Genomic DNA, 26,856 nt, shown 5'->3' on the forward strand with positions numbered 1-26,856 from the left:
GATCTTAATTGCATGCGGCGGCATTTAGCATTAAATACAAATTGGTGCCGCAAAAGGAATCGATAAAGGATCGCAGTTCGAGGAATATTATTCGAGTGTGAGTGCTGCTGTTTGTTGTGGGGGACCATAATTTAATACCTTTGCCATTCGCCCACGCTCTGCTTGGCTGGCTGCGGAATTAGTTGAATAAATAAATAAACCCACCGGTAATTAACAATAACAAAAGAAGGCCTAATGAAGTCGTAGTAGTCTCACGATCGATCCCCGGCCATCAGTCAGCCCAAGATGCCATGGAGACCAGAGACCAGAGACTTACAGCCAGCTTTTTACAGAGGAGTCTTAGGAAAACAAATAATAAATCGAAAATAAAACTGGCCAAGAGACCGCTGACTGGGCTGCAAACCCCGAGCACTTGTCAATTCGAAAGATACGAATTTCATTTCAATTCCACATTGATCGATCTGGCTTGGCTGGCAGTCAAATCGCCAGACTGATACATTGTGCACGTTTTTTGGCTTACACAGAGAGTTTGAGTTTGAGTCTGAGTGTGAGTCTGCGTTGCTGCGGCTCTGACAGCCAGGAGATTGTTACTTGTAGCGCAATTTGAATTCGGTTTATTGTCTGGCCGCGTTTCTAGAGAATTCCACTGGCGGATGATTGATCGGTTATTGAGTTATAAGTTTCGTAATTCCGAACCCTTCTCACCTTGTTAATACATCAACAAGAGCTAAGCGACGAGCGCCGAATTAATCAATGTCTTCTCCTCTTCACGCCACTCCACTTGCAGGGCCGCATGCCGCGTCTGAATCGCAGCGTTTCGATGGAGCGTCTTCAGGACTTTGCCACCTACTTCAGTCCCATTCCGAGCATGGTGGGTGGTGTGTCGGAGATGTCGCCGTATCCGCACCACTATCCGAGCTACTCCTACCAGGCGAGTCCCTCGAACGGAGCCCCAGCTCCTGGCCAGCATGGTCAGTATGGCAGTGGCGCCGCGGCTCCCTTGCAGCCACCACCACCGCCGCCGCCGCCGCACCACGCGGCCATGTTGCACCACCCGAACGCGGCACTGGGCGACATCTGCCCCACCGGCCAGCCCCACTACGGCCACAATCTTGGTTCGGCGGTCACCTCCAGCATGCATCTGACCAATTCCAGTCACGAGGCCGATAGCGCTGCTGCCGCAGCAGCCGCCTATAAGGTGGAGCACGATCTGATGTACTACGGGGTGAGTGAAATCTTTCATGTTCCTGGCTACAGCCATATGTAACGAATTTGTTTTGGGTTTCATTAGAACACCTCCTCGGATATTAACCAGACGGATGGCTTCATTAACTCTATTTTCGCCGACGAGGATCTGCACTTGATGGACATGAATGAGAGTGAGTTATTATAAACTAATTAAATAATTAAGAGAGCTAATTGTATCCTTTAAAGTATTTTGTATTTAAATGTTTAGTTCCTTTAAATAGGAAACTTTTTTTGGGATATCCCTTTGTACAACGTTGAAGTAGACATCTATTTTAAATGCTGTTTAATATTAATTTAATTTCTAAATATTTTATTTAAAAGTTTTGGCAATTAGTTTTAAGAGCTCACATAAAAGTACTTAAAGTCTATATTAGCCCGACTATAATATTACCTGACTCGTGCTTATTTATTTCCTTGTTGCTTCTAAAGCCGAAATTTCGCTCAGTGATAAGCTTTTCATTTACCTAAAAGTTCTGTTGAATTAGTTATAAGCTTTGGCCCGTTCCCACCCACTAGCAACTCAACTGACCGCGCGAGAGCTTTGACTCAAGACCCGCGACTCCGAACTGCGGCAAAAGCGCGTGCGTGAGTCACTCAAGCACTCACTAACTCAAGGGGTGAGCAGTTCTTAAAGTTTATCGTTCTTGCGCGATTAGCATACAAATTTCGTACAATTAGTTCAGCGATTGTTGGAGCGATCGGGGGTAGAAGAGAGCAGACGCTCAGGTTTCGCCGAGTGGCACTCACTTCAGACGACAAAACGCAAAAATAACTCACTCAAGAGGCAGGGCAAAAAGCAAGCGAAAAGAACCGAGCGCGCGACGAAGGCAAATCAGTCGAACACGAACAATCGAATACGATAGTAAAGTAAATATTAGAACCGACGCGACTCGAAAAAGCATTAAAAAAAAATATATATATATATATATATATATATATATCACAGTAATAGTCGCGCAACGTGCCGTATACTTAATGTAATTAGCATAACAAATTTGATAAATTAATGACGCATTTGCCAGCAGTGTAGAAAATATAGCAGATATATTTATATATATACGTTCGCTCAGTGAGTTTTATTTTGTGGATGTCGAGCGACTTAGCAGCATCCCAAAAACGGTGAAAGCAATTCAACAGGTGAGAGTGATCAGATTCAGATCCGAAAAATAGATAATGCTCTGGATCGGTTGGGGGGTGGTTTTATTTTCGGTTGCCCCATTGCCAAAAAAAGAGCGAAAGCCCTCTAAAATTTTACTTGTGACCGCGTAACAATTTTTTCATTAGTCATGCCGCACGGCGATCTTTGTTGCTGTTGCTGTTGTTGTCGCTGATATCAGCGGAACGTTCTCTCTCGAGCGGTTTCTATACCTCTCCTTATCCCTCCTCCGCTGCCTAATGCCCGCTCAGCAAGTTTTTTTTTTTTTTATTATTTGCCCGCCTGTTTGCTGTTTACTATTTTTAAACTGCTGAGTCATCGCTTTTCGAAACAATAACGTTAAAAAAAGCTCGAAGAGCATAGATGAGAGGCAAATGAATAGTTGCTAATATCTTGACTGCGTGTTCTAAGGGGTTGGTGCGGGAGTTCAAAAAAAGAACGTAAGTGGGTTACGTGTTAACGAAACAAAGACGTTCTCAATTTGGATTTTCTTATTGTTGTTTTTTACTTGTTTCTGCACATCATGAAACGTGTCACTGGCTTTAACGGTTATCTTTATGGTTTCCGTTATTTCTTGCGTTCAATTCGTTGCTGATAACTCTCCTGTTCGGTTACAGTGCACTATCGATATAATACATAACTTTGTTACTCTGGTATTTCAATAAAGACCCATTTTTATTAAGGGAAAAGATTTTTTGACTAATCAACATGGCCAAGAATGTATAGGGACATATTTAGCAAAGATTAATATTATATTATCTCCCTTTGCTATTTTGACTAATCAACATGGCTAAGAATGTATAGGGACATATTTAGCAAAGATTAATATTATATTATCTCCCTTTGCTATTTTGACTAATCAACATGGCTAAGAATGTATAGGGACATATTTAGCAAAGATTAATATTATATTATCTCCCTTTGCTATAAGAGTTAATAATTTACAAACGTTTATAAAAAAATTTTTACTATAAAGAGAATGCACTGTATTTTGTATACACTTCGTGCTCATACAAAGTATTACATTTTGTCAAGTCATCAATGTTTATGGTTTAAGCTTTGACCTTGCTCACAGAGGGTATAAATAATACATGAAAGCTTGTCCCAATCAGCTTACCGATTGATTTGACTAATTAACTGCAGGCGCAAAATAATGTGAGATTGCACTTGGCGATTATGTGTTTATAGTAAGACGGAAAAATATGCCCCTTGGGCGCGTTGTTTCATTTTTCCCTTGTGGACTCTGATTAGATATAGGGAGCTGATCTGACTCCTTCTTATCAGGCCCAGAAAGATGTGGAAATGTGACCAGGTATTTGCCAAACAAAATAAAAGTGGAGGACGCACACGAGCTTCTCCTCGTACTCACTCATTTCATTCCTTATCGCCCGATAAGATAAGTCCAGTGAAATATAGAATATGACTGCACAGTTTTTTCATATTTTGCCTCATTTCGAGCGGAATGCTAGTCGTAAATTTGTGCTGAATAATCGAAGCTGTGAGTGATTCAAGACTGTGCCTTGCCGATAAGAGCGAATCTCTAATAAACCCCGTCTACGTGAACTGGGTCACCCCAAAAATCGGCAAGCTGGAAAACTTTTCCTCTCAATTAAGTGGGTAAATAAGTTTAATATTGAAACCCATAATAGCATTGTCAAATTCAAGGCTTTAAGGAGTACGATAAAACTTATAAACCTTTTCCTTAATAAAATAGCTGCTGAACTGCGCATTGTACTAACTTATCACTCTCTGCCTTCCCTTTTTAGGCTTTTGTCGCATGGTGGACAACAGCACTAGCAACAACTCTTCAGTTTTGGGACTGCCCAGCAGCGGACATGTCAGCAACGGCTCCGGCAGCTCGGCTCAACTGGCGGCGGGAAATCCGCACGGCAACCAAGTCAACGGAGCGGCCAGCGGCGTGGGCCCAATGAGCGGCTCGGTTGTGGGCACTGGAGCAGCGGGCATGACCGCCGATCTACTGGCCAGCGGCGGTGCAGGAGCACAGGGCGGTACGGATCGCCTGGACGCGTCCAGCGACAGTGCTGTCAGTTCAATGGGTTCGGAGCGAGTGCCATCCCTCTCCGACGGCGAGTGGGGCGAGGGCAGCGACTCCGCCCAGGACTATCATCAGGGCAAATACGGGGGTCCCTATGACTTTAGCTACAATAACAATTCGCGGCTCAGCACCGCCACACGTCAGCCTCCGGTGGCGCAGAAGAAGCATCAGCTGTACGGCAAGCGGGATCCCCACAAGCAGGCGCCCTCGGCTGTGCCACCCACAGCTCCGACAGCGGCATCGACAGCAGTCCAATCGCAGAGCATCAAGTACGAGTACGATGCTGGCTACGCCTCGTCGGGAATGGCCAGCGGTGGCGTCGCCTCTGAACCAGGAGCGATGGGACCGGCTCTAACCAAGGACTATCATCATCACCAGGCTTATGGCATGGGAGCCAGTGGCAGCACCTTCTCCGGGGACTATACAGTGCGACCCTCGCCTAGGACTTCGCAGGACCTGGTCCAACTCAATCACACCTATTCGCTGCCCCAGGGAAGTGGCTCGCTGCCCAGACCCCAAGTACGCGACAAGAAGCCGCTGGTGGCCACTAAGACCGCCTCGAAGGGAACGAGTGCCGGCAGCAGCAGCAGTGGTGCCGGCGGAAGCAGTGGCAACTTGGAGGATGAGCATTTGACACGCGATGAGAAGCGGGCCCGATCCCTGAACATACCCATTTCGGTGCATGACATCATTAACCTGCCCATGGACGAGTTCAATGAGCGGTTGTCCAAGTATGACCTAAGCGAGAACCAGTTGTCGCTGATCCGGGACATTCGTCGGCGGGGCAAGAACAAGGTGGCCGCCCAGAACTGTCGCAAACGCAAGCTCGACCAGATATTGACCCTCGAGGACGAGGTGCATGCGGTGGTCAAGCGGAAGTCGCAGCTGAACCAGGAACGCGATCATTTGGATAGCGAGCGCAAGCGCATCTCGAACAAGTTTGCCATGCTGCATCGTCATGTCTTCCAGGTTGGTTTTACTCATATTTCTACTAAAGCTTTAAAATGATTTGACATTTAAAGTTTGGTTTTATCATTTATAGTTGTGAGAACATAAATTAATGTATTTTTCTTTTACAGTATCTGCGTGATCCAGAGGGCAATCCCTGTTCACCATCGGACTACAGTCTGCAACAGGCTGCCGATGGCTCCGTTTACTTGCTGCCCCGGGAAAAGCCCGAGGGCAACAGCACGGCCACGTCTGCCTCAAGCGCAGTTTCGGCCGTTGCAGGAAGTTTGAGTGGCCATGTGCCCAGCCAGGCGCCCATGCATGGCCATCACAGCCAGCACGGAATGCAGGCGCAACATGTGGGAAGCGGAATGTCGCAGCAGCAGCAACAACAGCAGTCGAGGTTGCCGCCTCATCTACAACAGCAGCAGCAGCAGCAACATCATCTGCAGTCGCAGCAACAGCAACCGGGAGGTCAGCAGCAGCAGCACCGCAAGGAATGAAAATACCTGTTGCGAATGGCCGCAACTAAGAGTTGGTTCACTAACTTCCAGCGCGAGCAGCAGCATCGATCCGAGTGGCAGCAACAGCAGCAACAGCAGCAGCAGCAGCAACAGTTCGATTATCACTACGACATGTTGAACAACAGTTACCTGTACTACTGAGCGGCGTCTTGGTTATTCTTCTTCTGTACTTAGCTGCAACGTGTTGCTGGCAACATTTGCTGCACTTGCTGCTGGCGGCTCATTTAAGCTGCATCATCCATCGCACCAATCCTCCCATTTATGGTTTACTCATTTAGTCAGCATGATTGTTATTTATTTTTTAATTAATTAATTATTTGGACTCGTCAAGAGTTCGTCTTGCAAGTTGTTACCCCTTCCGGAGACAGCATGCAAAGCCCTTTACTTAATTGCACATACTAAAAACAATACTTGTGATAAATAATCAGTTCTTCAACTATGAATTCTTGGCGCCCGCAAAACGCAAGCTGACAGACAAATGCACAGAAAGAAACAGAACCGAAACGAATATAATCAAATATGCTTGAAATGAATTTGTAAATCAGTAAATAGCTCACATTCACAATCAAACAGACTTACCCATTAATAATCAACGCATAGTCCAACAATATTTGATGGTGAATCCGTTTACATCTCTATAATATTAGCTTGTAAAATATGAAAACACAATGATGGATAGAGAGAAATTGTATAAAATAGATGATAGGCAATACACACACAAATCGATTGTAAAGGTTGAAAAATATTGCTGGACATTTCATGAATTATCCCCGTAAGACACTTAATTGTAAGTTACCATCTAGTGAGAGATCTACCACAGCGGTACATATTTGTAAATCGTTCTAAATACATAAGGCATTTATCAAAATCCCATTCACAACAAACTAACACACATTAGCGTATCATTTCGAGCTAGCTCTTAGCATCTGTAAATACATAACTTAAACTTATCTTACATTTAATCAACCAGCGCTAAGCTACAGCAACTAAGAGTTTGCTAACACACCACAAAGAAACTAAGGAAAACACTAAAAAAAAAGAAAGAAACGGAAACAAAAAATAAACAAAAACAATTGCTCTTGCTAGGGCGGTCCTTTAACTGTCCTGGTTACGGTTTAGTCTATAAGCGATTAAGAGATATTAATATTTAATATTCTTAAACATGTCCTACAGCATAAAGAGTTTAACTTTAAAGTAAGCTACAGCTCCGTGTAATGATAGTACAGATAATACAGATACGATATCAACTTAAACAGATACGCTACGAAAACGAAACAAAAATCTATTGTTAATATAGGCATATGTATTTTAATTGTTGTAATGAATTTCGCGCACACTTGAAAGTCGATTGTCGCAAGTCGAAAACGAAAAATACGAAATTCTATAAAAATGCGCAACTTCAATAAAAGAAATTATTTGTTGTAAATTGAAATTGATCTAATTACCTACTATTGTACTACTACACCACGGACATAAAAAAAATATATTAAAAGAAATCCTTCGCATATTCTATTAACATAAATTTTGATTAGAGGGGTGTGCAGATACCATCAGTGTCCATAAATGGCTACTAAAAGCTTGCCGGGATTTCTGTGCATCCTTTGAACAATCCTCTGTACTTGTATGTCGCTATATATTTGTGTATGTTTCATATGAGAAATTTGTATGCTTTAAAAATGATAAACTTTTCCTCAGCTAAACAAAGAAAAAATCAAAATTAAAGAAAAAACACTAAAAAATACAAAAACTGGTTTTGAGTTTATTTACTTTTAAGTATGATTAATATCTAGGTAGTTTTTGTGCATGTGGAACGTATTTACTTGGGATCCAATTAAAACTCTATCGTCTTGGCTCGCGTTCTCAGCTTTCGAATGACACCCAATCCCTTTTTTCCAAAATTTGATTGTTTGAGGTATCATATGTTGATATCTCACTTGATTGGGACAAGTGATGGCTTATGGAACCTTTTTATTTACCAGCCAATTGCTATATTTTTGGTAATTAGGCTTGGGTTGCGTGTTGTTATACTATTTTAAACTTCTTCCTTTTGTCTAAGGAATATTTAAATTCTACCAAGTTCTTAGCTGTATAACTTAAACATACCCACCCATGTTAATTCTCTTTGCCTAGTAAAACGACAAACCCAAATAAAACACTAGGGATTTTCTCTTCTTTTCATCTTAAGATATATTCTACGTCTTTCATATTCACAATCCGGGCGACGCTTAAAAATTAAATACATCAATAAATCATTCACATAATCATACAATTTTATTGTCCGCTCATTATGATAATTGAAGCTCCTGTTTTTGAAACAGTTTTATTGTTTTAATTTTACATTTTCTATCTCATTGAGGTGAGTAATATTTAACCATTTTTATCGGGTAAAAGGGAATTCACAATTCCGTTGCGTCTTCGCATAAATTTCATATTCATATATTCATATACATGTTCAGTGAGCTGTTTAAACAATTCTCTAGAGGTCTAAGCTTACGAGGAAGTTGCAGCATTTTGGTTTTTGTGTCTCACATCTTACTTTGCGGTAATATCAATTTGTAACTTAACTATAGTAAATTCAATACAAGTAAAGCTAACAACGTGAATCATCATTCATAACCTTAGCCTACACATATACAATCGTTTCAGGGGTTAGTAGTTTGTGTGGGTAACAATCGGATTGCCTCCACTTCAGCAGGAAAGTTAAGGGAAGGGGGATTTTGTGGGGTGTTCACAGCTGCAGCAGCTCTATGGCTATGACAGATGAGCTCTCCATGGAATCTCGCTTAGCTTAGTTTGAGTTAGAATTATGGTGGGAGCCTACGCTTAACTAGAATACAACATCAGTTAACTGACGGCCAGGGCGAGGACGCCACACAATTTATAATATCAACAAATGGAATCGATGGGCAGCTGATCCTGCTTGATGCTCAGCCGACGAGGGTTCGACTTGTGCCGACCACCGCCTCCTCCTCCGCCACCATTGTTCCCCGAGCCGGCCACAATGGTGATGCCGCCGCCGGGTCCGCTGGCAGCACTACCTCCTCCGTTCAGCGTGCTCAGGCTGTTGTTATTGCTGTAGTTGCTGCTGTTTATGGAATTGCCGGAGTTGGTCTTCTCGTTAATACTGGATAGGTTGGGGATGCTGGGCGCCGTCGTCGTGATGGTCAGGCCGCCCATGGTGAACGAAGCGCCGTGCTTGTTGTTGTTCAGCGGCTCCAGCTCGCTGGCCAGCACGCCGTTGGGTATGGAATGGGAGCGTATCTGCAGGCGGCCCGAGTCCAGCGATTCGTCGCTCGCCGGATCCAGATGATCCACCGAGGCGGCGGACGCAATCCGCTGGAACAAGCTGGCCGAGAGCGTGCGATCCGCAAAGGGTGCATTCACCCCCAGGCCGGAACAGCTCTTGGCGCTCTTCGTGTACTCCGACTTGAGCTCGTCCAGCTGCTTGGCACTGCACAGCGGCGTGTCCACGTCGTAGGTGTTGTTGAATAGCGTGTAGTCCACCTCGTACTCGCCGGTCTCCTTGCGGAAGGACACCACATTCACGAAGCGATGGCCCCACAGCACCTCCGAGGGCAGATAGCTGCTCCTGGCCTGCGTGGTCATGCCCGTGGACTCGATGACACCCTCTAAAATGGGAAAAATATTAGTTTTCACTTCCAAAAAAAAAATGGGTAAATCCAAACTCACCTAGCATAACCACCACTTCGAAGCGTTCCTTTAGCATATCCGAGGCGGAAAGCATATACAGCGGACTATTCCTATCGATCTTGTGCACTATGGTCGTGGGCCAGATGAACATCAGCCGGTCCTCGCCACCGTCGGCTCCAATGTGCAACTCCTGCTGGTAGAAGGGTAGCACCTCGCCCTCCTTCGTCACCTTCTTACGGATGATCTGGGCCCGCACATGAGCCTCGATGATGTGCGATTTGCGCATGTCGCCCACGCGGAACATCAGGCAAGGAACTCCATCCCGGTGGCAAATGACGGCGTTGCGGGAGAAGAGCAGAGTCTGGGCACGTTTCTTGGGACGCGATAGTTTGGCAAACACAATGCCCACCATGAACGCCTGGATGAATACGCCCGTTATGCACTGGATGCACATGGTGAATATCGCTTCCGGGCACTCCTCCGTCACATAGCGATTGCCATAGCCGATCGTCGTCTGCGTTTCCACGGAATACAGAAAGGCGGACATCATGTTCGACACCGAAGTCACGCAAACCGTGTGCGTCATGTTGGCCACCAGATCGGGCGACTGATTCTTTAGTTGAGTGTACTCCAGGTCGTTGTGCGCATAGGCGATGATCCACCAGATGAACCCGAAGAAGGCCCAGGAAAAGACGAAGCTGGCGGCGAACACCAGCAGCGTCCAGCGCCACTGTGCGTCCACCAGGGTGGTGAAGATGTCCTGGAAAAGAAAGCAAATGACCTTCAAGTCAGCATGAAGATATAAAAAATATTCAGTATTGGTTCAATTGTATCTTTCAAAAGCTTTTAAATTGCTATTCGCAAGCGTTTTAATAGTTACTAGTTACAAATTATTTAATATTTGTTTATGTTTGACATTATTTTTAAACAGTTTTCTTAAATTATAAAATATTAAATATGGAGAAATTATAAAATTAATTGTTGCCAATGCCAAAAAGCCAGGCAACAATTGTCAGAAGCGTAAAATCATTTATTTTTAAACTAAATATGGATAAATTGTAAAATAAATGCTAATGCTTGCCAATGCAAAAAAGCCGAGGTTACAATTGTCAGAAGCGTAAAATCGATTTACATAATTGCCACCAAAGTATCGCGGCAAGCGTTATGCAAACCCGCGAGAAGAGAGCTGCTAAATATAACACACACAAATCGAACACAAGTGGGCCGCCGACTAGATATAGCCACGCACTGCCACGCCCCGCAACTTCCAATCTCGTCACCGTCACTCACCTGCAGATATCGTCGCCGTCTTTTGGCCACGTTTCCCTGCACAACGTTGCACTCGCCATGCTTGAAGACCACACGTTTTCTAACACGCCGCGAACTGAAGCGTGTCTGCCGATACCTGTAACGGAACAAGAAGATATAGATTGGCGCATTAGAATTGCACATAAATAGATGCAAGCGATTTATTGGTTAAGGGTTCAATGGGAGATTTCGCTTCCAAAGCCAGCACAACTCTTATCTATTCCGGATGCTTTTACACAACCTTTAAAGTGCCCACAATAGCTATATTTAAGTGAGTATTCTATTTGCATGTTTGATAAGAGCCACCACCCCTGTTTGTAAAGCTGATTGTTTGTGGAGAACTTTTTCTTGTCAAGCCCTGGCCTTTATGTTACAAAATGCAATTTAAATTTTTTTAGGATGTTTAACTGGATGTATATACACTATCTTTTTGCAAATAATGAGTAAAAGAAGAGTTTATACATAGTAATTAATGGATTTTGTTATTTAGAAATATATTTTAGTTTGGTTTTTACTGTGTAGCTGACTTTATATACATGTTTACGCCCACAATTACAAGCAAATTAAAAGAAGAAGACGGGTGAGAGTGTAATAAACACAAATTTTAATAAATTTAGAAATCTAAAAATTATTTTTTTAGCATTGTACGTTTATAATCTGCGCACACCCAAGAAGAAAAGAAGAAGAACACAACCGAGCACAATGCATACATATGTGAACCGATGATAGCCGGCCTTTGTTCAGATTGATAAAGGATGGCAACAACAGGAAGTCACAAGACAAAAAACCACTGCCGTTTTGTCTCCGCCACCTCAGACCGATAATACCAATAGTTATCGGCTATGCGAGTATCTGATTACTTTACCAAATCATAGCTAGAAGCAATTTGCTGGAAAAGCACACTAAAAACACCAGACCGAAAAAGAACAGCATGTAGAGAACTTGGTGATAATCAGTTTTTGGTATTTCGGGTACCAGAGTTACGCATCCATATAGATCACTTTGAAAACACTACAAAACAAGGAGCTTATCAATTATTATTTAATATATCACTGCGATCACCGAGGAGAACACATTTGAATTATATATTTTTGATACTAAGAGTATGAAAAGCTTATTTAGGGGCCGGAGTCAAACTAGTACTGAAAAGGCGAATTGTCGTCTTCGAAAGCCGCACTCTTGATCGGCATTAACCGTATTAATCGCTTACTTTAAGCGCTCTCCCCCAAGCAGCTGACTTTCGCAGTTTTCTTTTCACTTTGCCTTACATTGATATTAACATGTTTATTTATATTACGTTTTCGTCTCATTTACACGCTTTATCAGTCGGATTGGCTTTGTGCACTGAAATCCGCTAAAATATATGCAAAAGAGTCCCCACAGAAATCGTGGAACTGAGCTTTAAAGCGATTATCAATTGTTCCAATTGCTTGAGTGGTTCAAGGGAGGTGAAGTTCATTTAATTTTAGGGTGAGAGGTGGCGATAAGGAGGAACTGATGGCAAATGGTGGAACCAGAAAGTGATCAACTTGCTTGAGGCAAATGAATTCGGAATGGTAGTTTGTAGGAAACCGATCATTATCATTGGGCATTTCGCTTTGTTTGTTATATACAACCTTACTAGAATTGTAAGTTTAATTGAGTATTAGAATACAATTTTAAATTAATATTTAAATTTACATATGCCAAATCAAATCATACTTTTTTTTGGCTTTTCACAGGAAAATTATAGTAATTGCGTCGTAAATAGAGGAGTATATGTCTTTCAAAGATTTATAATTTTTTTTTCGACGTACCGATAAGAAATCTGAGTGAATCATTAGAATAATCACATTGGCTGATCAATAACACTCTTAAGATTATTTTGTTCTTGAACAAAAGTGTTTAATGTGTCATTGAAATAAAATGTAGCATTTTTATAGGACTTTTAAAGTTAGAGTAAAATCCGCAGAGCAATGACTTCTTTCACAGATGACTCAATTTAAATAAGTTTTCAAATAAGTTGTTAAAGTCAATTAAACCAAGTTTGTTTGCACTGTTGGATATTTCTAAAGTGTGTATAAATGTATCTGTATGCGTCATCGAAATGATTGATACATTTTGTACATTGTACAACCTCATTAAAAATAACCATATCGATAAAACATAAATGTGAGAGAAATTCCCAGAACGCAGAATGATATCTCCCAGACGAAACTCAATAAAAATTCGTAGAAATCTCCGGGCGACAACAGTGCCATTAGAGTTCATTAGTTTAAATCTGACGTTTGGCTCATGCAAATAAACCGGCTCACACAGAGAGCCCCATTGTTATTGTTATTGTTTGGCTTATAAGCGTTTTTGTTTTTTTTTTGTATTTATTATTTTGGTTTGCCAAATGCAATATCTGGGGGAAAAACCGGTTGCCGTCGTAAGGGGTGAAGTAAAACAAGTTCAATGGAACGGGCGACACATATGAACTAATGCGTCAACTCCGAACTGGCATGATATCAGCTGATATTTTAGATTTCCACAGATAGGGAAGTGAGTGAGAAAATGACAAGCTAAAAATGTTTTATTATATTCAGGGGTTATCTAACAATCAGATGCCAGATAAGCGGTCCTTGGGTTATGGCCTGCAATTAAAGCTCAACTTGTGAGATAATCGAGGCAATTGAAACAAAAACCTCAAAACAGAACTAACCTTGGACAAGATGAACTCGAAAAAAGGTGGAGGGCTGGAGGTGATACCCCTTCAAGTTTTCTCAATAGTATTTCAATCATCTGGCTAATGGCCAACAGCTTGTTATTCGGGCCAATGCAATTGGGCCATCTGGTATTGCAATTCTATGTATCGAAGGTGCAAATAAGTTGACCATGGTCATGATCATAATCAGAACAGATCGGTTGCGATCGCAAAGCACCAGCAGTTGACGTCACTGAACTGGCTTGGATTTTTCTGATGGGCCAGAGCAAATGCATTCTGGGAATACTATACATATTTACAAATATATACAGTACATATAAACAACGTGCTGCAATTGCTGTCCATAAATCAAAGTGAGACTGTCAGACAATTTTACAGCCCGTTTCGTAATCGAAAAGCGACTTAAATTCAAACTAATTCCGGAAGCCCCAACAACCTTAACAACGATGATTCAATGAAATCGTTTTAAAACTTTAAGTTACGATAACTTAATTATGAAATAAAGGCACCTATGAGACCGAACTGTACCTGCATATTTCCTTATTTCTTTTGCTTTGCCAAATTAAAATGGCAAAAGTGAAAAGAATAATTATGAATCTGCATATATCCGCCATAAGTTGTCAACAGGCCACTTGGCCACTCAACGAAATCGTGAACAGTCCGTACCAAAGAAAACAAAAAAACACAAGAGATTGAAGCAGAACAAAACATCCTTTCTTAGGTTTTATATAAACTTTGATCGGAAAGCTTTATATATATAGAACGGATATTTTGCATATACCAGCAGAGGTTGCTGTATCGCTGAAGAGCAAATGGAAACGACTTTCAGGCAAATATTTATGCCGCATTCGATTAAACATTATAACTCGGATTGCGCAGATGCATATATAGTATAGATATATATATATATATATATGTGCACCTATGTACATCTGTACACATGTTTTTATGGACAGTTCTGAGATCGTAGCCAGTTCAGCTGTTTAAATAACCTTCAAGGGTGACTAGGTAGCTATAAACCATTGTGAAACTACGATAAGTTATGAAAAGTGATCTTTGGACTGCAGAGAACGATGCATAAGATATTGTAGAAACGCATTCGTGACTGGATTGGCACATAATATTGTTCTAGGAAATGTAAGCAGGAGTTTAATATATTCTCTGATCACGATTATCCAGCGAGCTTTACGATTTGTTTAAGTAGAGTTATACTTCGTGTTTTGTATAATTAAGTCTAAGAAAAAAACTCCCTCTTCACTTATATCAAAAGAGATCTTTACATCTACCATTTAGTAATAAAATGTTCTTAAAATTTCACGCTCATTTTGGTTAAATACATATTAAATCAGTTAAGTGATAACATTCCTATGAATCCACGGAACGGTGATCGATGATCGATCTTGTCTACCTGAGATTTACCTGAGAAGCTCTTCTCGCCACGACTGCTCGCTGGAATGAGTGGCTCTGTAGACGATCATTGAAAGTCGACTGAAACTGCGACGCAGCTCAGACATGTTGGGGCCTTTGATCGATTGTCCTGGGATCACAAGAGTTGCTCAAGCGAACAAGGCAATACTGTTAGTTGCGATTGATATAAAGTACATAAGTGTGTGATGTTTTTTGCTTGTTTTTTTTTGGCAAAAAAACACATAAAAACGTTTTCTCTTGTTCTAGTTTGTCATTGTTATAAAAATAAAGCACAGGCAATGTTTTAGCAAGAGGCGACGACGGGCGGAACAGCCCAATAAATCACGACAACGAGATCTCAGCATTTCGAGGGAGATCCAATAAACCTTTCGGTTGTCAAACTTTCAAATTGAGCCACTTTCCACTTTGCCGGCATCCCGGTTAATTAACTTGTAAAGCGCGTAGAATTTCACGCCTTTTGTTCTATTTGTTGTTGATTTTTGTTGTTTAACGTTTTGTGTCGGTCGTATGAACTGCGCGATCGAACAACTTTTTGCCAACTGTCGGCGAGCAAATTGAAATTCGCCTTCGTCGTTGCAAACAAAATTCAGTGTTGATATTAGTCCCCGTACCGCTCCGCCGCCCCCGCACCCGCCCCTCATCAATATACATGTTCTACGCTCACTGACAGCGGAATAAGTTGTTGTTGGGCTGAGCGCCTCATTTACTCATTTCACCTAATTACACATGCATGTATGTATGTCCGATTGGTAGCTATAAACAATTGGAATGCCAGTTCCTATTTATCAGATACCCCGCACCCACACAGCAACACGTGGCTATCTGTTTGCCTCATTAATGGTGTTTGCCCGCGATTGACACATGCCACACCTGATGGATCCCAGTTCTCCATAACACCAATTGATCACATATTTGTACTATCGGAATAGAATGGAACCCTATTATTCTGCGTCAATTATATGTATGAAAATGTTTTTCCTTAGCCAGCGGTTTAATTTTGAAACGTAGAATGCGACAGATCGGCCAGTGCCAGATAGATAGATATATGTGGCATATAGAATATGCTCTGACTTATCCCCCATGAACCGGTTCGGTCTGCCGCTGCCGCTGCCGCTGCCTCGCACTTTGCTCGTTCAAAAATAGCCAGAATTTCCCGCATGGGAAATACCAATAGAGATCGTTCGAAAGTTGAATGAACCAATTTCGGGTTAAAGCGTTTCGGTCTTCAAGGAGCCAACTCCAAAGGCGCCTATCTCGAGTGGCCACTGTAATCTATCTAATCTTAGCCAAAAAAAAAAAGAAAAAAAAGAAACCAACGATTGCTGACTGAAATGGTAAGAACCCGTCTGAGCCAATAAGACCCATGAGTAATTTCTTACACCGAAAGAGGGACGACTAAGATTTACCAAAACAACTGCCACATCTTATCAACCATTATCCTGTGACGTCAAGGCTATGACGCATCTGAACCGGTAATCGCCACATTTGTAGTCAAGTGTTGATATCGGTGTAAAGATATACAATCTTATAAATATGACCGCACCTATATGGCGGCGATAACTATGACTAAACGTTTGACAGTCCAAAGGCAGTGTGGTTATTTTTGGTAGCCAGCAGTACTCAGCAAAAGATTCCGCGAACTTATGAGAAGATCATAAATGTCTAAGTGACTTACTTGTGGGTTGAGATAGGCCCAACCTTGCGGGTCTTTTAAAGGTTCACTGACTCAACCTCCAGAAGCATTCTCGTGTTTATAGTATTTTGGGAAGATTATTTTTTGCTTAAAATACTTTAAGGTATGACTAGCTAAAAAAAGAGAACAAAAGACAAAATCAACAGAGTTGAACACTTTCCTTGAAATTATTTTAAAAAAAAATGTTCTGTAGTATTTAGTATTATTATCAAATTATATTTGATAATCAATTGATCAATTTACGTTTATAAAGTTCATTATCTGCAGAATTTCTCCAGGTAAATCTTAAAAGAATACTTTAATTTTTGGAGCCCGCAGAGATATTATTAGCTTAGAAGTCACGCTGGGATCGTGTGTCTTGGGTAAACCAGAGCAAACAAATTGAGCAACCAATTAGCACGTCTATTTATCAACCACATTTTGTTAAGATATTGCCGCCGATTGCGTCTAGTAAGTTTCCACGTTGAATTGCGATCTCAATTAGTGCGCAAATAAAGAAATTAAGCTTTCCGTTTTATCCTCCATTCTCAGTAAATACCAAACAGATGTCTCAGTTCAAATATTACCGCAAAAATATAAAACAGCGGATATTTGCTTATGAAGTTATCAGCGAAATGTTCATCATTAACTGGAAAAGTATCGACAAATAAGCGCGACGGATGTATGTATCTGTGTCTGTCATGATCGCTGAGCGTGTCCGAAATGAGTCATTTGGCTCATCCCGAGATATATACAAATTTCGGGGTCCAAGCTTAGACCAAGTTAAAGCCGCGACCCCGATTTCAGACGCTAATTGGTGCGCAGTCTGTGGTAAGAGGCCTTATCATTCGCCATTCCGTTTATCCGTAATCGTAATCATGGCCCGCGGCGGCATACTTTTAAATAATACCAAGAAGAGTACAAAAGAAATAAACTGGGTAAATATTATGGCCATGTGACAAACGGGCCGTCTTGTCAGCAGGTTTTTTTTTCAAAAAAGGTGTCCCAAGAAATCCCAAAATATAAAAAAAAGGCTAGATGAGCATGCGCCGCTTGTTAAGCTAATGATTACACGCTTTCTGCATCCCAAAAATGCCCGGTGTAGTGTACAGTCTGCGCAAAAGGTGCGACACGATCACCAGTTTATGGCGCTGGAAAGTTGCTTTTATTGTTGAAAGTTCCAAAATTGGTGGATCATTTATTGCCAATTTATGGCATTGAATGAAATTGCAAGGCTGCTCACTTTTACTTTTACTCAGATACAGAGTTTTCTAAACAGTTAAAACATTTACTTATTAAATGGGCCTCTACTAAGGTAATTTTAATTAAATATTTAATCAAATAGAATTTGAATATCAACTTTAAGCTTTGACCTTCTTCGCGGTAACACCTGAAAATCCCCAGATAAGCAATTTACTGATATATTTTTAATGTTTGTTATCTTTGGCGGTTAAGACCTAATAGTTATAAATTTTGGTAAATGCAAACAGCCGGCAAGCTTTTTAAATTGAACAAACAAAGGAGTGTGCAGCGAACTTGAATATCTTAAGATATTAAATAGGTAGAAATCCTTTGGCAAGCCCAAATGATTTTTTTTGTCGTTGTGGCATATCGCCAAATTGGTAAATAAATGCACGTTAAGCATTTCTTACCGGCCTCCATTTTATTCATAAAGGTAACTGCCGGCATTTAAATTCCGCGGGCGAAGCCCACACAGAAAGAAAAAGTGATGATGATTTTTGAATTCACTAGTTGGCAGCGTATAAAGTATTTTAGATTTTTTAGTTTCATATTTAATCTTTAAAACAATACCTAGTAAGATCAAATATACAAAAAAAATTTTGTGATACGTTGGATTAATTAATACTGTTTGTTTTCTGTGTAGATGGGTGCGAACGAGACAGGGTCACCGCGCTTCCTGCGAGAGGGAGAGTGAGTAAGAGAGAGAGGAAAGAAGAGTTCCCTTGCGTGGGATCACATATGCCACTCTTATACACAGACAGCAGCAGCTGATGCAGCATTTAAATATAAGAGTTTGGTTGCCATGCCGGTGCTTATTATATTTACATATATATACGCCTTTGTTTTGTATGATTTTTTTTTGACCGTACTGTACTCTATGTGCCACATACGTATGTATACACATAGATGTAAACATCTATATAATAAAAGTACACTGCTATATTGTATACCATGTGGATGCGTCGCCTTGCTCTCTGTCACAAGTTCACTCGACTCCCGAGTTCAATGCAAGCTAAACTAGTTTTGTTGTCATTTGTTGTGTTTCTCTTGTGGCGGCAAACACGTGCTGTTTCTTCTCGTCTTGCAAACAATGCAATTGGAAACCTGTCCATAAACTTAAAAGCCTCATATGATAAATTAAATCGTTTAGACTTACATATATACTGAGAAAAAAAAACAAAAAAAATATAACTCTCTTCTGGAGAATATTGTTTGGCTTATTAAATTTGTTAACTCGTCAATCTAATGCTCTCTAATCTAATTTTTTTTTTAACATTTAAATTTTTTGAACCGTTTTAAAACTTAAACTTAACTATGAATCTTTTGCAGTTTCTCGAAATATTTATAGTTCACATTCCACAATTCTATAAATAAAATTGTGTATAAAGTGATTTTACAAATAAATTTGGTGGAATTTTTAGGTTACAAAAAAAGTTGTATGCTGGAATGGATTTGAATGTGTTTTTTGGTGAGTGTACTTGTGGCACTACCAACTTACTCGTACATGGCATCCACGAGATCGCGTTCCCAGGTCATTAGACGCTTCATTATGGCCAAAAGGAATTTCGTGGTGTTACAATTGGAAACTCGGGAACTAGGGAGCTTGGGATTCTGCACTGGCAGTCCAAGCACGCGCCGCTGCGTTGTATAACGCTATGTAAATTTGCTGTTTCTGTGGCGATTTGGCGCTCTCTGTTTTGTTTTTATGCGATGGCAACTGAAATGTAACGGCAACAGCGACGTCGGCAGAAATGTTGAGTTGACAGCTCCTCCACACGGCGAAAAAGCAACAAAAACAAAAAAGTTCGCGGCAACCTTGGCTACAGTTGTTGTTATTGTTGGTATTATTATTTATAATTTGTGTAGTTGTTTTATTACAATTATACTAATTGAAAACAAAAGATTCGAGCACTATTCAGATTAACTTTAATACTGTTGACTGAGCGGATGACGTTATCGTTGGATAAACGCGCGTGTGTGGTTGTGTGAGAGTGTGTTCTGTGAGGCAGGTTTCGGTTGGGGTTTTTATTTTTGCGAACTTTTTATGTATTTTCGATATTTATGGGTTATTTATTCTCCCTTTCCTTCTGAATTTTTATATAGCTCTTTATCACAAATGCGTTCTTTTTGTGGTGGGAAAGGCGAAAATGGTTTTTATTTTGAAATAAACAAAGGCGCGCATAATTTTTTTTAAATCCAAACGCTGCTGACAGCGGTTACACAGTTAGTTTTTAATTAAGTCCGGCCACTTTGCCGCTAACGGTAAACAGAGTAACAACACTGTTTTTAACGGTGTCTTTTTTGCCACTGAGCAAATTGTGGCACGAAATGCGTTTTAAATAGTTCTCCGTTTTGCTCTCTTTTTGTTTTGGGATCTTGCAACGAAAGAGCGAGCACGCGGTGGAGCGGGCCAACACGAGCGAGAGCGCGGCGCAGGTGTATAGTGTATAACTTTCTGCGAAGACGGCTAAACTCAAACTGAAACGTTCGGTTGACAGCTTTGTTGCTTTTTATAATTTTGAGTTTAAAGTGGAAGACGCGATAGCAGCAGAGGCAAAAGCAAAGGCAACGCAAAAGCAAAAGCAAAGCAAACACAGAGTGACAACAGCGTGTTGCTGAAATCACACATACGCCCGGCTGGCAAGCCAAACACTCTCAAGCATGAAATACAACAGCTGATAAATTCAGCTCATTTCTTTTGTTGTGAGAGATTAACGGAAGGAGCAGCGAAAGAGCGAGGGAAAGAGGGGCAAGAGGCTCTCTCCTTGCTGCACTGAAAAAAAGGGGCAGCTCTATTTAATACCGAAATAATAAAAAATGGTTAATGTTTTGATAAAAATTTAAGATAAAATTAAACAGTTTGAAATAATTGTTTTTAAATTAATGTGTATAATCCATAAATTCACTCAAATTATATTTAATTTGTTCTTTCTTTTAGCCTTTTACCTAAATCGCCCTTAAATCAAGCAATTAACGCTCTGAATCCGCCGAAAGTCCATAAACAGTTATATTGCCTGACAGTCGATCGTTTTAATAAATCGCCAGAGACAAAAGACTCTTAAATAATGTTCATAAGTCGGAAACTGGTGGGGCTGCGGGTGAGCCGAATGACAATCAAGTTAAAAGATTTTCGCCAATTAGCGCGCATAAAACTCAATTTATAACTGCAGTTTCATTAGTGCCATAAATGCCGACATATATATGTGTAAATATTTTAGCATACCAGTGACTAGAAACCTATGTATATCGACTCATATACAAATATATCAGCCCCAATATGCGATAATCAAATCGGGCACGCCTGCTTATTCAATCACGATTCGTTAAGTGATTAGCGGCCCTCGGAAAAGACTCCGTATCTCCAGTGGCTCTCAAAAATAGATTCAGCAGTGCATGTGACTCCTGACGAACATCCCGTTAAACAGTTACGTTTGCATTGCGACAAATTTATAGCCGCCTCTTGATCGCCCTGATATTTGATAGCAGCGGTATGACTTTGCACACGACCAACTTCAAGACATTCTATTTCCAGTATTCTCTGTAGTCACCTGACGGACTTACGGACAAGTCAACAGACGGATCAAACCATCAAACACACTTTTGCTCTCTTAAAAAAAGCTGAAGGATCAAATAATACCTAAAGGAAATGATAAGGAAATTATCATCTACGGCAATGTAAGTAGGTATCAGCACATTGTGTTACAAACTTAAGTGACTTTATCGACACATGTGTTGATTTACTTAAAACTGTTACTGTTCTCTGCACTTAATCTTCAGTTATTTATTAACACAGTTTGCTTTCTAGATAGGAGTGCTTAATAATCACATGATGGACAAGTCAAAAATAGATCAATACATCAATCAGACCATCTTTTTTTTAATAATCATTCGGAAAATTTGATGCTGCTTTAGATTTTACGATAGTATATTGCACGTGATGTCACATGGTGGACTAAATAGATCAATTCATCACTTAAATTTTAGGAACAGATTATAAAAATATCTAACAGTTTATTATACTACTTCACACATTGACAGCAGTAAATGCCACTTTTAATTTTTAATAAAATTTAAATTTCAGCTGAGTTCTTTATTGCAGTGTAGTTAGATAACAGTAAATTAAAGTGGGTCCCACCATTTAAATGTTAACACTTGCAGACCTTTAGTTAATGTTAATATTTACAACTGCTTGTAAACCGATTAAATAATTTCCGTAGATCAATTTACAACGTGTGACCGATAATTGCCCGTTCAGATCTTGCTCAACCCTTTTCCAGGTGGTGACAATCAACGGGTCGTTGAGTGGTGATTCCGGGGCCACTTATCGAATGGATCTATCATAATAAAAATAATTAATTTTACTGAATCGTGAGCAATCGGCTATCGACGTTCGGACAGGCTCGAGTGGCGCACGATCGGCGACCGCGCAAATATTGGCCAAATCAATTGTCGGCGGAAATGAGGTAAATATCAATCATACGCACCGTGCGCCACAGACAAAAGATTGCGCTTCTCGGAAGAAAGTGTGTCGAATACGCCAGAGGGCATAAATATCACCATCGAAAGCACTTAGGGGCTATTTATAGAATTGGTCTGAGAGACAAGCATAATTCTTTGCATCCACATAGGAAATCCCCTCGTGTTCCGTTTTCTGGCATTCAGCCAACCAAAATGAGTATGAGCAACAGCTCGGCCGGCCGAGCAGTTAACACGTTTTTAATTAACTTATGGGCAAGTGAATTAGTGGATTGCCAAACCGAAATCGAGAATTCGAGACTTCGAGGCGCATTATGCAAATTTATGTCAAGGCAGAGGCAGGTGCAAGTCGTTGACTCTCGTTCTCTGGGAGAACGTTCTCATAAAAAGAGTGAAGTTGCCGCGGCATTAGTGCTCGGTAAACAGGCATGCGTAATGTCAGGGGCGTTCATTTGGGCACGGGCACTGGGTACTGGTACTATAAACCGCTGCAGACTCTACTCCCAATTAAGGCAGCCAGCATCTGAATCAGTATCTGTATCTGTATCACACGCTGAACTAGAAGCAACAGGCGGAAATAATATTTAATTGTCCACCCACTGACGGCGCTCAAATCAAAATAATTCAATTTTGTCATTTCAGGCAATCAAGTCAAAAGGTTTATCTCGCTCTAGTGACTCGGTTCTCCGTTCTCGGTTCTGAATTCTCCATTCTCAGTGCGGCGACCAACTGACCAACAGACGTCACCTCCATTTGCATATCAAAATAACGTACAAGTCGCAGCTATCAATGGACGGGGACACGTTTGACAAAAAAGCCAATAGAAAATAAAAAAACCCACGAAACCAAGTTAGGGGGAAGTGTACCGAATGCTGTTTGATTACCGAGAAAACATAGCCATCTAGATGTGTGGGCTCGGATTAAGTGGATACATTCGTATGTGTGCACTTGCATGACTGCAAGTTCTTGGAAACTTCCACAAAATATAAGGATTTATAAATTTGGTTTTCGTTGAATAGCAAGCACTGATATCTAAGCTACTAAGTTTACTTATTTGTAGTGCAATTATGCTCTTACATCATAAATAACTTGGAAACTGTTGCACAACTTATTTGCAAAGAAGGAGAGCGGAATGAGCTTTTGAGCATATAATCTATAAAGGGTTCTCAGAAATTATTATTTCATCATTTAGCTGCAATTGGGAAGTCAGTGGAATACTAATGAATTCTCAATTTAAAATTAGAATAAACTTGTGCAACTCAGTTTATATAGACAAAGTATTCATAATTTGAAATCTTTCCAACCCATACTTGTTTTATTGGTAAGAAAGCATAAACTAGTTCTTTTGAATTATAGAGTTAGAAACAAAATGAAAAATAATGAATTTAAACGATTATATTTTTTAAACTTTAGACTGGAGCATTAGTGTAACAAAAACGTTTGAAAAATAGAGTACTTACAACTTATTTATTTGGTTTGTTAATAAAATACTTATAAAATACCTATAACAAGTACCAATCATTATTGGTTTAAAAATGTAAATGATGAAAATATTGGTTTTCAATAAGACTAGAGACAATGATCTAGTCTTATTTTTATAGTTTTTGCCAATAAGAGATAATAAGAACGAAATCCCCTTGCTTTCGAGCTACGCGACGCATGAGTAATAAAACATTACTCATACGCTAAGTTGGTCAAGACATTAGGGATCATATCTCACTCACCTGGTTAGAGGTCCGGGCGATTCGCTAACCGCTTTGATGGAACGTCGGATTTGCCGGTGGAAGCTGCCCAGAATGGACTCTTTGCGGGAAAGTTGTGTTCCACTGCCGCTTGACTCGCCTCCAGTGGAATTTATATTGGAGGCATAGGTTGCGGTACGCTTGTAGGTCTCCTCCAGACAGACTGCTCCCTGCTCCCCGACAACTCCAGGACTGGTGGCTGCCACCAGTTGATCCACATTGAGGGGCGTGCTCTCCTTGGAGTCGTTATTGTTGCTACTGCTGCTCATCTTAACTATAAGCGCCTTATCCTTCTCCTCAGGCAACAGTTTCGCCCAGGCATTATCGCCCTCCAACTCCGATTTATCCACTATCATTTTTGGCATTGACTAGTTACGGCTAGTAGTTTAAATTAACTGGTACCCTTTGGTATTTATCGCCGAATGGGGGAAGTAATCGTTATAAGGGAAAATTGGAATAGCTGTTCAGGGCGCGTTTCTTTTGCAGTCTGGAACCGTGCGAGCCAATCATGGATGTTTCTTTGCTGGCGGCCACGTTGTTCTCTGCAACCAAATTGGAACACGAATGCGAGTTAGAGCTAAGTTTATATTCATATATTGGTGTCAAACATCTGGAGGCACTCCTGGACATTGGTACACCGCCCACATCCCATTAATAGGTTCACACTTTTCAGCGTATTCATCTCGCTTCCCGATTATAATCTTTTTAACACACTTAACAAAGTCCTAAAGTTGTGGTTACAAAATTTGTGAATTATACGTTGCAAACTGCGGTTTCAGTTTATTACCGTTATCAAACCGTCTGGGGGTGCTCATCGCGACTGGGACAAACTAGCGATCTAGTGCTACGAATCACTAATAAAATTAGTTAGGGCTATGCTATAAATGGTTGACTTTCCAGTGAAATAAAATGTATATAGATTTCCTGTTTTCAGTGGAAGTTTTTGGGAGAGATATTTTATGACTTAATGTCTTGGAAATTCTCTTTTTTTCGAAATTTTTTTTTTATCTTTAACATTTTTTTAAAAAAATGTTTATTTGCAGTTTTACGGTTATCAACAAGAACATTCAATTTCTGTTATTTTAATTTTTCGCTTTATAATCTGTGGTTTTTGGGAACTAAAGACATCGAGTTAATAAATCCTTAGTAATTTTTGGAAAATATATTTTGTAAAAAAAATGTCTTATTTGACTGTCATTTTATCACATTGTAAATAAAAAGCAAACTTCTTATATATTTGTATTTCAATATTATTTCATTTTAATATAGCCCCTTAATTGCTTCAATATTTTTTCCTCCTAAAAATCGTTTGTTTTGACAGAACAATAAACAATATTCCTATAAATTTATTACACAATTACAATTCTATGTTATTCATGACACATTTGTCTTTAATCAGCATCAAACTATTAGAATTTTAAAACAATTTTAGCTTGCAATATTTCAAGAGAAATATAGATTAGCAAAAGTTCCCGCCGAGTGAGATGGCAACACAGCTTATGCTCTTAAAAATTATAACCGATAATTTGTTGTATTTTCTTGTTGGAATATTTCCATAATTTCATATTTCAGCGCTGAGTTTTATTTGTTGTATGCAAATTTAATGAAGTCAACATTTTATTTTGGGGTTCTCTCGTCTGCGGTGCGAGAGACCATAAACGGGAAACACGTAAAATAATAACAATAACATAAGGGCTAACAAACCGTTTTCACTCGAGATTTTTCCCAGAAATTAGTACTTTGTTATATTTTAATACTAAACCCAAACAATATTGGGTTCCTTTTTTTCGGCTTATCGCAAATTTACGCGAATTCCTTTGTTATCAGCAATACGCCCGCGACTTTCGTTTGAAATTTCGGAATTTTCAAACAGCGGACCGCGAACCGCGCGATTTTCGAAGTGAACCTGCTGTGGACGAGTCGAGATGGAGACTGGCGATTTATTTTGGTTTTGATTTCGATTTCGGTCTTTTATTTTCGCTTCTGCTGCTCTGCTCGCGCACGCACGCGCAAAACGTGGGAACAAAATTGCGAACGGGATGGCAGGTGGGCGGGATGGTGGTAAGTAAAGAAGAGCTATTACCGTTTGTTTTTATTTGAATTATTTTGTTTTTTTTTCTTTTTGTTTTTTCGCCTCCGTTGTGAACGAGCGGCGTTCGCAAATTGACTTGGCGCTCGAGTGCGCGTTGCCTGTTTTATTATCCAAAACCGAGCAGCAACAACAGACGCCGCAGCAGCAGCCACCGCAGTAACAGCAGCAGCAGCAGCAACAACTACAACAACAACAAGAACGACCGGTAGCGTCATCTAGCACACACATTTTTTTTTATCGAGTTGGCCAAACGAGGCGTCGGCGTCTGCTTCGGACTTCGTCGGATTTTGTTGCTGCCTTTGCTGCCATTGTGCTTTTGCTTTGCTTTATTTTACAGCATTGCCAAATCTGTCATAAGGACGCCGGCGTCGCTGTCGCAGCGCTGCCGACTAACAGATGTTGGCGCCATGTGATTGCCGGCAGAAGCTCCATAGAGAAAGTGGTGTGCGAGAGGATAAAATAGAAGAAGAGAGGCAGAGAGCGGGTGAGCGTAACAGGTGGGTAATCCTTTAAAGCACGGTAAAGTGAATTAAAGGTGTCCGCTGTGTGAGAAGTGCGCAAAAGGAGATCCCTATCGTTGACAGGAGCGTAAGTAAGATATTTCCAAGGGGGGCATAATTGATCAAC

General features: G+C 40.5%; 2 protein-coding genes and 1 long non-coding RNA gene across 16 annotated transcripts in view; 2 read left to right on the top strand and 1 right to left on the bottom strand.

Moving 5' to 3' along the window:
- LOC108148611 (segmentation protein cap'n'collar) overlaps window positions 1-7,358 on the top strand; it is a 43,171-nt gene extending 35,813 nt beyond the window's left edge. For 3 of the 4 annotated variants that reach the window (XM_017275691.2, XM_017275690.2, XM_017275692.2), the window contains 4 exons: window positions 788-1,225; window positions 1,292-1,379; window positions 4,171-5,429; window positions 5,540-7,358. In XM_017275691.2, coding sequence (XP_017131180.1) covers window positions 788-1,225; window positions 1,292-1,379; window positions 4,171-5,429; window positions 5,540-5,911 — 2,157 coding nt within the window. In that variant the 3' untranslated portion in view covers window positions 5,912-7,358. Of the gene's footprint in view, window positions 1-787; window positions 1,226-1,291; window positions 1,380-2,199; window positions 2,386-4,170; window positions 5,430-5,539 lie in introns of those variants that run through there. The other variant, XM_017275693.2, reaches the window with a different exon arrangement.
- Window positions 7,359-8,094: 736 nt separating this feature from the next.
- LOC108148613 (G protein-activated inward rectifier potassium channel 3) lies at window positions 8,095-26,237 on the bottom strand. Of its 10 annotated transcripts, none has more exons than XM_017275696.2 (5): window positions 26,221-26,237; window positions 24,120-24,679; window positions 10,874-10,988; window positions 9,623-10,364; window positions 8,095-9,561 (listed from the first exon to the last, which is right to left on the bottom strand). In XM_017275696.2, exons 2-5 carry the CDS (start codon window positions 24,500-24,502, stop codon window positions 8,819-8,821), a joined length of 1,983 nt encoding a protein of 660 aa, XP_017131185.1. In that variant the 5' UTR covers window positions 24,503-24,679; window positions 26,221-26,237; the 3' UTR covers window positions 8,095-8,818. The 10 variants fall into 10 exon arrangements, with proteins under 10 accessions (XP_017131185.1, XP_017131184.1, XP_017131186.1 ...); XM_017275695.2 differs by lacking the exon at window positions 26,221-26,237 and adding an exon at window positions 25,842-26,033; XM_017275697.2 differs by lacking the exon at window positions 26,221-26,237 and adding an exon at window positions 25,842-26,031 and having other exon boundaries at window positions 9,623-10,343.
- Window positions 21,324-23,900, top strand: LOC108148615. 2 transcript variants are annotated; one of them, XR_001774565.2, is made up of 3 exons: window positions 21,324-21,594; window positions 22,175-22,382; window positions 23,038-23,900. It is a non-coding gene; the product is annotated as an uncharacterized LOC108148615 (long non-coding RNA). The 2 variants fall into 2 exon arrangements; XR_001774566.2 differs by having other exon boundaries at window positions 21,331-21,594; window positions 22,197-22,382.
- Window positions 26,238-26,856: the final 619 nt, after the last annotated feature.

The sequence above is a fragment of the Drosophila elegans genome, unplaced genomic scaffold (assembly GCF_018152505.1).
Source record: "Drosophila elegans isolate 14027-0461.03 unplaced genomic scaffold, ASM1815250v1 contig_476, whole genome shotgun sequence".
Taxonomy (NCBI): domain Eukaryota; kingdom Metazoa; phylum Arthropoda; class Insecta; order Diptera; family Drosophilidae; genus Drosophila; species Drosophila elegans.